Raw genomic sequence first — 16,263 nt, forward strand, 5'->3', positions numbered from 1 at the left:
GGCTTTGAACAATCTGGATGGAGGGATTGGGGAAGTTAAGTCGTCTGGATAAGTGATTACACCCATGATATGCTAGCTAGCTAGAGAATTGAAAGTTGGAAGGCCTGGAGTACTCTTAAAGAAGATAGGTTTTAATTATGAGTATAGAGCTTGATCAATCTTCAACTAATTGGTAAGGAAAATGCAGTATGGTTCTCAAAATTATGATGGTGCTACTCTTGTTCCCGAATTTGTTTGCTTTTGGTTGTAGGGTAATCATGTCCTGGAGTGCATTTGCTTAAAAATATGTAATGTATTGGGGGAGTTATTCTCCAAGTAATATCAAAGATGTCTATATTATATGCACTTCCAATCTTCTTGACCACTTAACTGCATGCACTATGTTAATACATATACAAAAGGACAACATTATGGTTCTCAACAATGTATTTAAATTAAACAGCCTTTTGGTTCGGGATTATTATATCATCTTTAACTCACTATCCAAACCAAGCCTAATGAATCTCTCGACCAGTGGAGATCCTTGATCTCTTTAAGGGCAAGGAAAATCCATAAACAGTTGGGCACCATGGTGGAAATTGGAATATTGCTTCTAATCAGGAGAAGTTTGGCGAATTTTGTGAATAATTATAAGATAATTTGTGAATAGTAGTGAGATAGTTGAAATTATGTATTTATTGGGTTTGGAGAAATGAGAGAGAAAAAGTTGAATAAAAAATATTATAAAATTAAAATATTGTTATAATCTAATTTTTTAATACTATTTTTGTTTTGGAATTTTAAAAGTTAACATTGTTTTTTTTTATTTTTTATTTGAAATTTTGAGAAATTTGTAATGATTAATTTGAAAAATTTGTAACGATTAGTTTGAAAATGTTCGTATTTGAATGATATTTGGAAAAGAAATGAGATGGGATGAGATGAAAATTATTTCCAAATATCTCCCAAGTTAAGTATGAAAAAAAGAAGAAAAGAAGATGAATAAGAAGAAGAGAGAGACAAAACTATCAATATATGTATTTTAGGCGAATTTAACTCATATGGCAAATTCTATGAAATTAAAAATAATAAGAAGTGAGATGGTCATTGAGACTAATATATCTAAGGATAAAATATGGTATAGGTAAGTGCATCAATTGTTATAAAAAATAAATATAAAATTTGTATATATCAATAATTTATTTTAGTCTTTCAATGTAAACATCATGTATAAAATACTCACAAAACACGGATAATCCAAATATTTGATTTTTAGAGTTAATACTTGGGGCATGTTTGGGGCTACGATAAGAGGGTTAAAATGTGTTTAAATAGCCTTAAAAACAATGTAATAATAAAATTGGATTGCTTAGTTGACACATATTAAAGTATTTTTTAATATAAAAAATCTCAAAAGTGCATTCCCGAAAAAGCATCCAATTTTCTTTGAACATACTTTTCAGAATATATTGGATGGTAGTTAACACTTTTAAAATAACTGTCTATAGACAAAAATATCCATATACCTTTTATATAATTATAACTTTACCCTTGTCTTATTCATAATTGTATTGCCATTTAACTTATGCATCATTGCAGGGATTTTTATTATTATTATACTTACTAAAAACTCTATTAGATGATTTTTCTCTTTTTTTTTTTTTATCATAAAATTTGATTTCTATCAAGGACATAGTCATGATCGTTTAAAAATCAAATGACCTTTTTCCAAATTTTAAAGAACTTTTTAATAATAACGCTTATTATTTAAGTTCTACAACTATAAGCCTTGACTTAAAAGTTAAATTATCTACCGCAATCCTAAGGTTGCACTTAGTGTATATTCTTTTCCTCTCTCGACTCTTGATAGTTAGTTTTGATACAGTTGATATAAGATGCACATGGATAGGATTCGTTTTGTCCATTTTAAAATGAATAAGATTCCTTTCCCTATTCTTTTTTAGAATAGCTAAAATCACAAAAGGATTCACAAAAGTAAATCTACATACTCACATGATTTCATATGATACGTTAGATAAAAGTAACTTTACAATCTAACGTACCACATAAATCTACACCAGTTTGTGAATTTATCTTGTCAAATCTCTTTCCTAATAGCCTATTGATTATTAGTATTACAATTATATTTAGGCAAGTAAACTTAATACGTGAATTTGTTATGTCTATCACAGAGACAAGATAGCCTTGTTCATTTTGCCCATTTTGTCCAACACGATTGACTTCGAACTGTAGATTTGTATGGATATTCTTTTAGAGAAATGCTTGGCCCACACTAGTGTGTCTTAACGTGATCTATTAGGTTATAAAATTATTTTTATTACAAGATATAATTTAATGTATTATATTAAATAAAATCACCATGATCTTAATATGATCATTAAGTAAAGTAAAAATTTTTTAATAGAAAAATTCTATATAGACCCAGTCTTTCTCTCCTGCTTTGTAAAATGTAGCTAGCTCTGTTAATCAAGGAGATTGGGTGGCGCAATTACTTCAAAATGGACCATAAAGAGGTCAAAATGGCCTACTATCAAAGCCCATTAGGCGATACAAAACGTGAGGGGACGAAATCATTCACACATTTTGTAGAAAATAACTGTTTAAGGAATATAGCATGAAACATCATCAAAAACCAGATGATCAATTTTGCCTAACATCAAAGCCAGACTTCTTTGTTTCCCTAGAGTGTCTTTATTTGAAGAAGCAGAAGGAAACTATATGTAACACCTCGCTCCTTCTGACATAACGCTCATTTTTTACGTAAGCAAATTCTGAGGACGGAAATTATGCAATAGTCTGTCCCTTCTCTCTAGCGACAGTGAGCCTCGTTATATGTGCCGAACCTCGATGGCGTGTTTCTAAAGATATTATGTGAATTCTAAAGTACGCCCAATGTTTTAAATGCACTGAAAATATTTATATGAGGTATTTCCAGTGTTACTGAACTAAGTTTAATTTTAAATACGACAATTATAAAATTTTTTAAGAGCTCTAAAAATATTATAATTGTCGGAAATCATTTTAAAATTATTATTAAAATGATTTCAGTTATTTAAAATATTATGAGATTTGAATTATGTTCAAAACTCTAATTAATTAAATGGTTTTATACTTTTAAAGATATTAAATAAGACTTCATTATTTTATTAATGACGAATGAATATTATTTTATAAAATAAAGTTTAGTTTAAATAATATTGTCACAACTCCGTCCTGGGAAGGGCGGGATCGCGACGTACATACCTGTCCTTTTCTTCATTCATTTCTTTTTCTAATAACATGCGTTGGGCATGGACATGACACACGTGTATTCTAAATTTCTAATTTAATAAAGGGATCACCTGATACATATTCTAATCAAACATTTATCCAAAAAGACTCTCAGAGTCCATACGTTCATGAAAACATAACCCATCATCCATAAACATAACTGTTCTAGTTAGGGAAGATCCTAAGCTTCTGCCTCTCCCTCTGCAGTAATGCCTTGCTCCCCAGCCTTTTCATCATTACCTGGACGTTTAAAAAATTTAAAATAAAAGTGAGTCGAATACTCAGTAAGTAGTACACCATGCAGTGAACATACTAGGCATATATTCTTTTTCTTTTGAAAACATGCATACATAAAAATTTGTTAATTCTTGACAATGCTTTCATGCATAAACAGTTTAAGGAAAAGCCATACTTTCATGCATAAACATTCTAAGAAATAACTATGCTTTCATGTGTAACATTTTAAGAAATAACCATACTTTCATGTTTCACTTTCTTTGGCCGGTACACATTATTACGCCCCGTGTGTTGGGGTTAGCAGTCTTCATTTGGACCTGGATTCCACCCGTGGCCACAGGTTTGGAATCCCTTTCAGTCAGGAGGCAGCACTATGTGCACTACCAGTACTACTTATCCAGCATTGCAATTTTCCCACTTTTCAATCATATGGCCGTTACGTATTTTCATACACTAAGATGTTCATTCATTCAGTCATTTCTTTCATTCATTTCAGTTCTTTCAGCTCTTTTCATTTAACAGTTCATTCATGAAAAACGTCATTTAAAAGCATGAACCTAAACATCATCTTTTCATTTAACAGTGCATTAATTTATAAAAACATAATTTTAAAAGCATGAGCTTGAACATCATCTTTCATGGCATCCATAAAGCGTCAGTTCATAGGGACATCTTAAAACGTTTTCTTCGCGTCATTTAAAACATCAGTTCATAGGGACCTTTTAAAACACTTTTTTCGCTTCATTGAAAGCATTGCTTAAAGCATAAGGCATGAGACGTTCATTTCCTTTCCTTTGCAATCAAAACATTTTCATCATCTTTCTTACTCCGATGCACATGCATTTTTTTTTTATAAAAAAGATGCATTTTCATGCTATACTACATATAGGAATAACCAATAAGTTTATTGAGAGAGCATGTATGGAAATCTCATGACTTAGAACCTACGTGCATGCTTTACCTTATACACATACACATAATTATAATCGATAGAGTGCTTAACAGGGGCTATCAAGAAAGGGCTTGTATATACTATATTCATTTACTCTTTTCTTTAGAAGAATATTTGCAATAAGAGAGATATATTATTTCATAAAGAGAACTTGGTGTAAGAAGCATGGTCATAACAACTTACCTCTATGCTCCTCGATACTTCCATCAACAATATTGATATTCCAATAAATAACATAAACGTGTTAATACTCATACAATATTCTTTAGCCCTCCATTTAAAAGAGAAAGCCACGATATTACAATCTACTGTTTCTTCTATGCTTAACATTAACCCAAATGACTACTCCTCACCTCAACTTACAAGAGAAAAACGTAAATATTAAGACATGCTAGCTGTCCATGGAAAGACTATTTTAAAAGCTCACATGAAAAGTAGTTAAAGATTCATAGGTTTCAAACAAGGTCTCTTTGATTCAATCTCACTTTGGGTTATGGACATTAGGAGATAAAATTTGAAAACTCTCAACAATGGGCTTTAAAATAGATTTAGGCATCTCAAATAGGCTAAATAAGCTTAGGAAACATGCCCCTTTGAATCAACTTGTGGTCCCTCATTTTAAAAAGGTTAGCTTATCAATATTTTGGACTCTTGGGTTAGGTAGTATTTAACCAAACGAGGGACAACATAAATGGACTATTTGTACATCAAGATATGGCATGATATGGACTTAGAAATACTTGGACAACTTTACATATCATAATATATCATGCATAATTAATCTCTTATATCTAAACTAACTAAGCTATAACCTCTTCACATAAGAAATATTTAATTAGTTTAGATAAAACCTCCCATTAAAATTAAAGTAGCATAAAGTATGGCAAAGTTACCCATTAAAAAACTTTAAAACCTTTAAACAGTTAAACTTATGATTTCCTCACTTAATACCTTTTAAAAGCAAAGTGTCAAATTATAGAATAAAGCAAAACCTTTAAACCAAACCTCTAGCATTCTAAAAATAGATTACTAACCAAACCTCAACACAAGGCACATGATACCAACATATATAATTTAAAACCACTTTAATCATCATCTATGAGTCAACCAAGTTTAATAACAACATAGTATTTTCGAAATATAAAAAATACATAGCAAAACAACTATAATACCATTCGGTATGGGCCAAAAGGGCAAAGATATTTATTTGTAATATAGGAAATTAATTACATCAAAACACAAGCTAAAACAACTTAGTGAGTTTCCAAAATCAAATTAAAATAAATAAGTCAAAGTAGGATCTTTACCTTGAGCTCTTAGCCCCTTTCAAGAGGCAAGATAGATGACCAAATAGTGGTATAGCCGTGTGGACGAAGAGCCAAAATGATAGAACTGTTTTAACCCCAAAACCGAAAAACCATAGGTAAGAAAAATGGTGAAATTCGAAACCCACGTGTAACTCATACTAGGGAATAAATTAAAAATCTATTACCTTCAAGATTTCACCATCTTGAAGATGACAACAAGCTTTGGTTCCAAGCTTTCAGGCAAAACCGAAAATGAATATGGAGGGAGTGTTCTCATATGGTTTGAAGAGGATGAGAGAAAAATGTTTTTCCTCTTCCCTTGCTATGGAGTCACAAGTTTGAAGATGATGAAAGGAGTTTGGTTTGTTGAAGATGAGAAGAGAGGAGAACAAGAGAGGATCGGCTTTAGCTTGGAGAAGAAGAATAAAACTTTCTCTTTTTCTTTCTTGGGTGAGAGTCGACTGGTAAGAGTCAAAATGCCTTAGGAAGTTTTTATTTTGTTTTCTTCTTTTCTCTTTTGTTGTCTTGACCGATGGGTGGAAGGAAAAGTGAAGTCAATGACTTCCATAGGAAGCTTATGTCCAAGGAAGGAAAAGGGATTAGTTGATTTCGTTAAAGCATATTACATAAGCTTGGGAGTTGGATGGTGGAGATCTATCCACCTCAAGGGTAATTGTTTGAGTCCTACTACGTAGATTCTTACGTCATTTTATTAATTCTATAACTTAAATATTTTGACATAAAGATTTTTATTATTTTTAATTATTTTATTTTAAGATGAGTATGCTTGATTTTTAAAATATGATTTATTAAAATAAATCAAGTGTATTATTTTTAAGATTTTGAAATATTTTCCGTTAAGCCTTTTAATTTTATTTATTTAAGAACTTGCCCAATTATTCTCTACCATTGGATTGGTATGTAAAAATTACCCTTAAGGTGGATAGATCTCCACCATCCAACTCCCAAACTTATGTGATAAGTTTTGACCAAATCAACGAATCACTTTTCCTTCCTTGGACGTAAGTTTCCTAAGGAAGCCATTGACTTCACTTTTCCTTCCACTCATCGATCAACGCAACAAAACATAAAAGAAGAAAACAAAATAAAAACTATCCTAAGGCATTTTGGCTCCTACCCGTTCACCCTCACCCATGAAAGAAAAAGAAAAAGTTTTCATCTTCTTCTCCAAGCAAAAGCCGATCCTTTCTTCTCATCTTCAAGAAACCAAACTCCTCTCATTATCTTCAAGCTTGTGACTCCAAAGCAAGGGAGAGGAAAAATATTTATCTATCATCCACTTCAAACCATATGAGAACACTCCCTCCATATTCATTTTCAGTTTTCACTCAGAGCCTGGAACCCAAACTTGCTTTCCTCTTCAAGAGGCTGAAATCTTGAAGCTAATAGACTTTTAATTTATTCCCTAGTATGAGTTACATGTGGGTTTCCAAAATCACATTAAAAAAAAATAAGTCAAATTAGGATTTTTACCTTTAGCTCTTAGCCCCATCCAAGAGGCAAGATAGAGGACTAAATAGTGGAATAGCCGTGTGGATGAAGAACCAAAATGATAGAACTGTTTTAACCACAAAACTGAAACACCATATGTAAGAAAAATGGTGAAATTTGAAACCCACTTGTAACTCATACCAGGGAATAAATTAAAAATCTATTACCTTCAAGATTTCACCCTCTTGAAGATGAAAACAAGTTTTGGATCCAAGTTTTGAGGCAAAACCGAAAATGAATATGGAGGGAGTATTCTCATACGGTGTGAAGAGGATGAGAGAAAAATATTTTTCCTCTTCCCTTGCTATGGAGTCACAAGCTTGAAGATGATGAGAGGACTTTCGTTTCTTGAAGATGAGAAGAGAGGAGAAGAAGAGTGGATCGGCTGTAGCTTGGAGAAAAAGATGAAAACTTTTTATTTTTCTTTCTTGGGTGAGAGTCGACGGGTAGTAGCCAAAATGCCTTAGGATATTTTATTTTGTTTTCTTCTTTTCTGTTTTGTTGCCTTGACCGATGGGTGGAAGGAAAAGTGAAGTCAATGGCTTCCTTAGGAAGCTTACGTCCAAGGAAGGAAAATAGATTAGTTGATTTGGTCAAAGCATATCATATAAGCTTGGGAGTTGGATGGTGGAGATCTATCCACGTCAAGAGTAATTTTTCGAGTCCTACTACGTAGGTTCTTACATCGTTTTATTAATTTTTCAAGTTAAATATTTTGAGGTAAAGTTTTTTATTACTTTTAATTATTTAATTTTAAGATGATTATTTTTTATTTTTAAAATATGATTTATTAAAATAAATCAAGGGTATTATTTTTAAGATTTTGAAATATTTTCCCTTAAGCCCTTTAATTTTATTTATTTAAGAAAGTACCCAATTATTCTCTACCATTGGATTGGTTGGTGAAAGCTACCGTTGAGGTGGATAGATCTCCACCATGCAATTTCGAAGCTTATGTGATAAGTTTTGACCAAATCAACTAATCCATTTTCCTTCCTTGGACGTTAGCTTCCTAAGGAAGCCTTTGACTTCACTTTTCCTTCCACCCATCGATCAAGGCAACAAAAGAAAAAAGAAGAAAACAAAATAAAAACTATCCTAAGGCATTTTGGCACCTACCCGTAGACCCTCACCCAAGAAAAAAAAAAAAAAGTTTTCATCTTCTTCTCCAAGCAAAAGCCGATCCTCTCTTCTTCTCCTCTCTTCTCGTCTTCAAGAAACCAAACTCCTCTCATCATCTTCAAGCTTGTGACTCCATAGCAAGGGAAGAGGAAAAACATATTTCTCTCATCCTCTGCAAACCGTATGAGAACACTCCCTCCATATTGATTTTCGGTTTTGCCTAAAATCTTGGAACCAAACCTTGTTTTCATCTTCAAGGGGGTGAAATCTTGAAGGTAATAGACTTTTTAATTTATTCCCTAGTATGAGTTACATGTGGGTTTCCAAAATCACATTAAAAACAAATAAGTCAAATTATGATTTTTACCTTGAGCTCTTGGCCCCTTTGAAGAGGCAAGATAGAGAATCAAGTAGTGGTATAGCAGTGTGGATGAAGAGCCAAAATGATAGAACTGTTTCAACCCCAAAACCGAAGCACCATAGGTAAGAAAATTTGTGAAATTCAAAACCCAAATGTTACTCATAATAGCGAATAAATTAAATGTGTATTACCTTCAAGCTTTCACCCTCTTGAAGATGAAAACAAGCTTTGGTTCCAAACTTGGAGACAAAACAAAAAATGAATATGGAGGAAGTATTCTCATATGGTTTGAAGAGGATGAGAGAAAAATATATTTCCTCTTCCCTTGCTATGGAGTCACAGGCTTGAAGATGATAAGAGGAGTTTGGCTTCTTGAAGATGAGAGGAGAGGAGAAGAAGCTAGCATTGGCTTTAGCTTGGAGAAGAAGATGAAAACTTTTTCTTTTTCTTTCTTGGGTGAGGGTCGACGGGTACTAGCCAAAATGCCTTAGGATAATTTTTATTTTGTTTTCTTCCTTTTTGTTTTGTTGCCTTGACTGATGGGTGGAAGGAAAAGTGAAATCAATTGCTTCCTTTGGAAGCTTACGTCCAAGGAAGGAAAAGAGATTAGTTGATTTGGTCAAAGCATATCACATAAGCTTGGGAGTTGGATGGTGGAGATCTATCCACCTCAAGAGTAATTTTTCGAGTCCTACTACGTAAGTTCTTACATCGTTTTATTAATTTTTTAAGTTAAATATTTTGAGGTAAAGTTTTTTATTACTTTTAATTATTTAATTTTAAGATGAGTATTTTTTATTTTTAAAATTTGATTTATTAAAATAAATCAAGGGTATTATTTTTAAGATTTTGAAATATTTTCCCTTAAGCCCTTTAATTTTATTTATTTAAGAAAGTACCCAATTATTCTCTACCATTGGATTGGTTGGTGAAAGCTACCGTTGAGGTGGATAGATCTCCACCATGCAATTTCGAAGCTTATGTGATAAGTTTTGACCAAATCAACTAATCAATTTTCCTTCCTTGGACGTTAGCTTCCTAAGGAATTTGACTTCACTTTTCCTTCCACCCATCGATCAAGGCAACAAAAGAAAAAAGAAGAAAACAAAATAAAAACTATCCTAAGGCATTTTGGCTCCTACCCGTCGACCCTCACCCAAGAAAAAAAAAAGAAAAAGTTTTCATCTTCTTCTCCAAGCAAAAGCCGATCCTCTCTTCTTCTCCTCTCTTCTCGTCTTCAAGAAACAAAACCCCTCTCATCCCATATCAAGGGAAGAGGAAAAACATATTTCTCTCATCGTCTGCAAACCGTATGAGAACACTCCCTCCATATTCATTTTCGGTTTTGCCTCAAATCTTGGAACCAAACCTTGTTTTCATCTTCAAGGGGGTGAAATCTTGAAGGTAATAGACTTTTTAATTTATTCCCTAGTATGAGTTACATGTGGGTTTCCAAAATCACATTAAAAACAAATGAGTCAAATTATGATTTTTACCTTGAGCTCTTAGCCCCTTTGAAGAGGCAAGATAAAGATAGAGAATCAAATAGTGGTATAGCAGTGTGGATGAAGAGCCAAAATGATAGAACTGTTTCAACCCCAAAACCGAAGCACCGTAGGTAAGAAAATTTGTGAAATTCAAAACCCAAATGTTACTCATAATAGCGAATAAATTAAATGTGTATTACCTTCAAGCTTTCACCCTCTTGAAGATGAAAACAAGCTTTGGTTCCAAACTTGGAGACAAAACAAAAAATGAATATGGAGGAAGTATTCTCATATGGTTTGAAGAGGATGAGAGAAAAATATTTTTCCTCTTCCCTTGCTATGGAGTCACAGGCTTGAAGATGATAAGAGGAGTTTGGCTTCTTGAAGATGAGAGGAGAGGAGAAGAAGCTAGCATCGGCTTTAGCTTGGAGAAGAAGATGAAAACTTTTTCTTTTTCTTTCTTGAATGCGGGTCGACGCGTACTAGCCAAAATGACTTAGGATAATTTTTATTTTGTTTTCTTCTTTTCTGTTTTGTTGCCTTGACCGATAGGTGGAAGGAAAAGTGAAATCAATTGCTTCCTTAGGAAGCTTACGTCCAAGGAAGGAAAAGAGATTAGTTGATTTGGTCAAAGCATATCACATAAGCTTGGGAGTTGGATGGTGGAGATCTATCCACCTCAAGAGTAATTTTTCGAGTCCTACTACGTGGGTTCTTACATCGTTTTATTAATTTTTTAAGTTAAATATTTTGAGGTAAAGTTTTTTATTACTTTTAATTATTTAATTTTAAGATGAGTATTTTTTATTTTTAAAATATGATTTATTAAAATAAATCAAGGGTATTATTTTTAAGATTTTGAAATATTTTCCCTTAAGTCCTTTAATTTTATTTATTTAAGAAAGTACCCAATTATTCTCTACTATTGGATTGGTTGGTGAAAGCTACCGTTGAGGTGGATAGATCTCCACCATGCAATTTCGAAACTTATGTGATAAGTTTTGACCAAATCAACTAATCCATTTTCCTTCCTTGGACGTTAGCTTCCTAAGGAAGCCTTTGACTTCACTTTTCCTTCCACCCATCGATCAAGGCAACAAAAGAAAAAAGAAGAAAACAAAATAAAAACTATCCTAAGGCATTTTGACTCCTACCCGTCGACCCTCACCCAAGAAAAAAAAAAAAAGTTTTCATCTTCCTCTCCAAGCAAAAGTCGATCCTCTCTTCTTCTCCTCTCTTCTCGTCTTCAAGTAACCAAACTCCTCTCATCATCTTCAAGCTTGTGACTCCCTAGCAAGGGAAGAGGAAAAACATATTTCTCTCATCCTCTGCAAACCGTATGAGAACACTCCCTCCATATTCATTTTCGGTTTTGCCTCAAATCTTGGAACCAAACCTTGTTTTCATCTTCAAGAGGGTGAAATCTTGAAGGCAATAGGCTTTTTAATTTATTCCCTAGTATGAGTTACATGCGGGTTTCCAAAATCACATTAAAAACAAATAAGTCAAATTATGATTTTTACCTTGAGCTCTTAGCCCCTTTGAAGAGGCAAGATAGAGAATCAAATAGTGGTGTAGCAGTGTGGATGAAGATCCAAAATGATAGAACTGTTTAAACCCCAAAACCGAAGCACCATAGGTAAGAAAATTTGTGAAATTCAAAACCCAAATGTTACTCATAATAGCGAATAAATTAAATGTCTATTACCTTCAAGCTTTCACCCTCTTGAAGATGAAAACAAGCTTTGGTTCCAAACTTGGAGACAAAACAAAAAATGAATATGGAGGAAGTATTCTCATATGGTTTGAAGAGGATGAGAGAAAAATATTTTTCCTCTTCCCTTGCTATGGAGTCACAGGCTTGAAGATGATAAGAGGAGTTTGGCTTCTTGAAGATGAGAGGAAAGGAGAAGAAGCTAGCATCGGCTTTAGCTTGGAGAAGAAGATGAAAACTTTTTCTTTTTCTTTCTTGGGTGTGGGTCGATGGGTACTAGCCAAAATGCCTTAGGATAATTTTTATTTTGTGTTCTTCTTTTCTGTTTTGTTGCCTTGACCGATGGGTGGAAGGAAAAGTGAAGTCAATTGCTTCCTTAGGAAGCTTACGTCCAAGGAAGGAAAAGAGATTAGTTGATTTGGTCAAAACATATCACATAAGCTTGGGAGTTGGATGGTGGAGATCTATCCACCTCAAGGGTAATTTTTCGAGTCCTACTACGTAGGTTCTTAAATCATTTTATTAATTTTTTAAGTTAAATATTTTGAGGTATAGTTTTTTATTACTTTTTATTATTTAATTTTAAGATGAGTATGTTTTATTTTTAAAATATGATTTATTAAAATAAATCGAGGGTATTATTTTTAAGATTTTGAAATATTTTTCCTTAAGCCGATCCTCTTAAGGAAAAATATTTTATCTTCTAAGATGAGTATGTTTCATCTTCTCCTCCTAGCAAAAGCCGATCCTCTCTTCTTCTCCTCTCTTCTAGTCTTCAAGAAACCAAATTCCTCTCATCATCTTCAAACTTGTGACTCCATAGCAAGGGAAGAGGAAAAACATATTTCTCTCATCCTCTTCAAATCGTATGAGAACACTCCCTCTATATTCATTTTCGGTTTTGCCTCAAAGCTTGGAACCAAACCTTGTTTTCATCTTCAAGAGGGTGAAATCTTGAAGTTAATAGACTTTTTAATTTATTCCCTAGTATGAGTTACATGTGGGTTTCCAAAATCACATTGAAAACAAATAAGTCAAGAGACAAGATAGAGGGCCAAATAGTGGTATAGCCGTGTGGACGAAGAGCCAAAATGATATAACTGTTTTAACCCGAAAACCGAAACACCATATGTAAGAAAAATGGTGAAATTCGAAACCCACATGTAACTCATACTTGGGAATAAATTAAAAGTGTATTACCTTCAAGATTTCACCCTCCTGAAGATGAAAACAAGCTTTGGTTCCAGATTTTGAGGCAAAACCGAAAATGAATATGGAGGGAGTTTTCTCATACGGTTTGAAATGGATGAGAGAAAAATATTTTTCCTCTTCCCTTGCTATGGTGTCACAGGCTTGAACATGATGAGAGCAGTTTGGTTTCTTGAAGATGAAAGGAGGAGAAGAAGAGAGGATCGACTTTAGCTTGGTGGAGAAGAAAATTTTTTCTTTTTCTTTCTTGGGTGAGGGTCAACGGGTAGGAGCCAAAACGCTTTAGGATAGTTTTTATTTTGTTTTTTTCTTTTCTCTTTTGTTGCCTCGACCGATGGGTGGAAGGAAAAGTGAAGTCAATGGCTTCCTTAGGAAGCTTACGTGAAAGGAAGGAAAATGGATTAGTTGATTTAGTCAAAGCTTATCACATTGGCTTGGGAGTTGGATGGTGGAGATCTATCCACATCAAGGGTAGTTTTCACCTAACAATCATATGGTAGAGAATATTTGGGTCATTTGTTAAATAAATAAAATTAAAGGGAATATTGGAAAATATTTCGAAATCTTAAAAATAATACCTTGATTTATTTTAATAAATCATATTTTAAAAATAAAACGTACTCATCTTAAAATAAAATAATTAAAAGTAATAAAAATCTTTATCTCAAAATATTTAACTTAAATAATTAATAAAATGAAGTATGGACCTACGTAGTAGGACTCAGGTAGTACAAATATTCTACCTTAATTCCTCGCAGTGCTTTTAAATAAGTTAATGTTTAGGCATTTCAAATCAGTGTTTTAATCCTCCACTGATACATCGTTTTGAGATCCCAAGATAAAGGGATCAGGATTAAAACCCATACCCTTTCTCTTTCTCCCTCACTTTTCTCTTCCCTCTCTCTCTCTCTCCTCCCTCTCCCCCAGCTTATGTAGCACGCCTCTCTCCCTCTCATTGATTCTCTCCTCAGCCCAACCCGGCGCCATTGTGCGCCGCCTGGCTGCACCTTCACCACCGACGGCCTCCTCTCACGTCCTTGAGCCCCCACCACCGAACCCTACCTCCACCTCGCAGACACCTTCCCTGTCGCACTCCCGCATCAACCCAAGCATGGTTTCACCGTGCGCAGCACTTTCCACCCCCGTACGGAGCCACCCACGGCCACCGAGCACCACCATGGGCTCCCCCTGACCTTCCCCTTCCTCCTCCATTTGACCCAAAGTCGGTAGCCCCTTCCTCAATCGCACGGAGCTCCTCCAACGCACAGGTTCTCCATACCCACGGATGAGCTCCTCCTCCCACGGCCACTGCACCACCACCAAAGGCTTCTCCTCCCACCGGTGACCTCCCCTAGCCACCCCCATGTCCAGCCGAGCCACCTAGCTCCCCCACTCTCTCTCACTCTCTCATGGGCCGTTCCTCCACCACCAAGTTAGATCCGCCGCCGTAGAGCCATCGCACCACCTTACCGACGCCACCACCACCTTGCCAAGGTCTTCCCAAGCCTCTTCATGCTCAGGCCCTTTTAGATCCGCACCTCTAGCCACCTTCAGTGGCCAAAACAACCACTGCACGTGGCTAATCGCCACTGTACACGGCTAGATATGCCATGTTCTGCCCCTCACCGCTAGCACGAGGCCACCATGAGCCCTTCCAAGACCACACTTAGCTATCCAAATGCCTAAACAGCCATTGTACGTTGGTTAACTGCCACGTACGACCCTTCCGATGTCATCAACTGTGACGACCAGCGAGCAACACATGGGTTATCCCGTCGAGGGTATAACCCTTTATCCCTCGTTAATTATGTTATTTGTTAGTTGATTAGGTTGTGGACTATGCTGTTTGTATTGTGGAGTTCCCTATATTGTGATGTGCTGTGTAGTGAAGTGTTGGGCATAGTTAGGAAGTGCGATGTGAAGTGTTGTGGACTGTGCTGTGTAATGTGATTTGTGGATTATGTGTTGTAATAGTGACGTGACATTGTGTGGGATAAGGAGAGTATATATAAAATATACCCTCCTGTCGTAGTGTGGAATGAGAAGAGTACACTCTGAGTGTATTCTGTGTGGCGTAGCGTGTATGAAGGGAATACACGTGGAGTGTACTCCATGTGATAGAGTGAGGCACCATTTGGCGTGTATATTGTAATGGTGATGGGTTGTAGCGTGTGTGAAGGGAGTACGCGTGAAGTGTACTCCATGAGGTGAAGCGACACACTGTGTGGCGTGTTGTAGAGATATGGATGATTGTGTGGTTGATGGGCATAGAGCGTGATGGGTAGTGTCGAGAACTGTGGAACAGTGTCTCGAGGTTTAAGACGTGGCCTGTAGTCTGAGGTGACAGGTGTCACCGTGTTGGACTTATGGCTGGGAGTATGGGTGAAGTAGCAGAACATGTATAAGAGTGTACAGCAGAAGCATGATTGGGGAATATCACGAAGTGACATGGTTACGGACAGTTGTGCTTGTGATGGGTGAGGAGCTAGTGTAGGAATGTCGTAGCAAGAACGTGACGAGATGTCACGATGTAACAGGAGTACGTGAAGGACCGTACTCATGATGAGTTAGGAGTTGATGTAGCAGAATGTTGGGTGACGTGACACGGTCACGGTGTAGCTTGGGAGTAGTCTCGAGCTATATGACGTGACGTAAGGCGTAGTTGTGAACGGAGTCTTGTCGTATTAAGTGTTGGGATGAACTGTCAAAAGGGACGGGTAGCGTGAAGAGTCATACTATCCGGGTTAAGAGAAGGTTGGTATCAAAGTATGGCGCTTGTCCCTACGGGCATGTGATCAACGTGTTATATGTTGGTCTTAAGTGATAAAGGGGTGAGGTACATGTGTAATCTGGTGAGACACATGTGTCGGACAGATTCACCATATGTAATGGGTAATCTATCCTAAGCACGATTACACGGTGCTTAAGCCTTAGTGTTGGCTTAGAGCCGTGTGGCGTGTATGGATGGGAATGAGGAGTAGTGTGAGCTCAGATGCATTAAGGCAGTAACGGGTGTATTGTCTAGGATTGGGATGCTTGATTCCTTCGGTCGGAATCATACGTCGGAATGTGGCTATTAGGAAGAGTAAGAC

General features: G+C 35.6%; 1 protein-coding gene across 1 annotated transcript; it reads right to left on the reverse strand.

Moving 5' to 3' along the window:
- Positions 1–3,337: 3,337 nt before the first annotated feature.
- LOC118348926 lies at positions 3,338–14,536 on the reverse strand. Its single transcript, XM_035691514.1, has 6 exons — positions 14,234–14,536; positions 8,953–9,039; positions 8,768–8,852; positions 7,261–7,362; positions 5,767–5,851; positions 3,338–3,510 (listed from the first exon to the last, which is right to left on the reverse strand). Exons 1-6 carry the CDS (start codon positions 14,534–14,536, stop codon positions 3,507–3,509), a joined length of 666 nt encoding a protein of 221 aa, XP_035547407.1. The 3' UTR covers positions 3,338–3,506.
- Between the last annotated feature and the right edge of the window lie 1,727 nt (positions 14,537–16,263).

The sequence above is a fragment of the Juglans regia genome, chromosome 7 (genome assembly GCF_001411555.2).
Source record: "Juglans regia cultivar Chandler chromosome 7, Walnut 2.0, whole genome shotgun sequence".
NCBI lineage: Eukaryota > Viridiplantae > Streptophyta > Magnoliopsida > Fagales > Juglandaceae > Juglans > Juglans regia.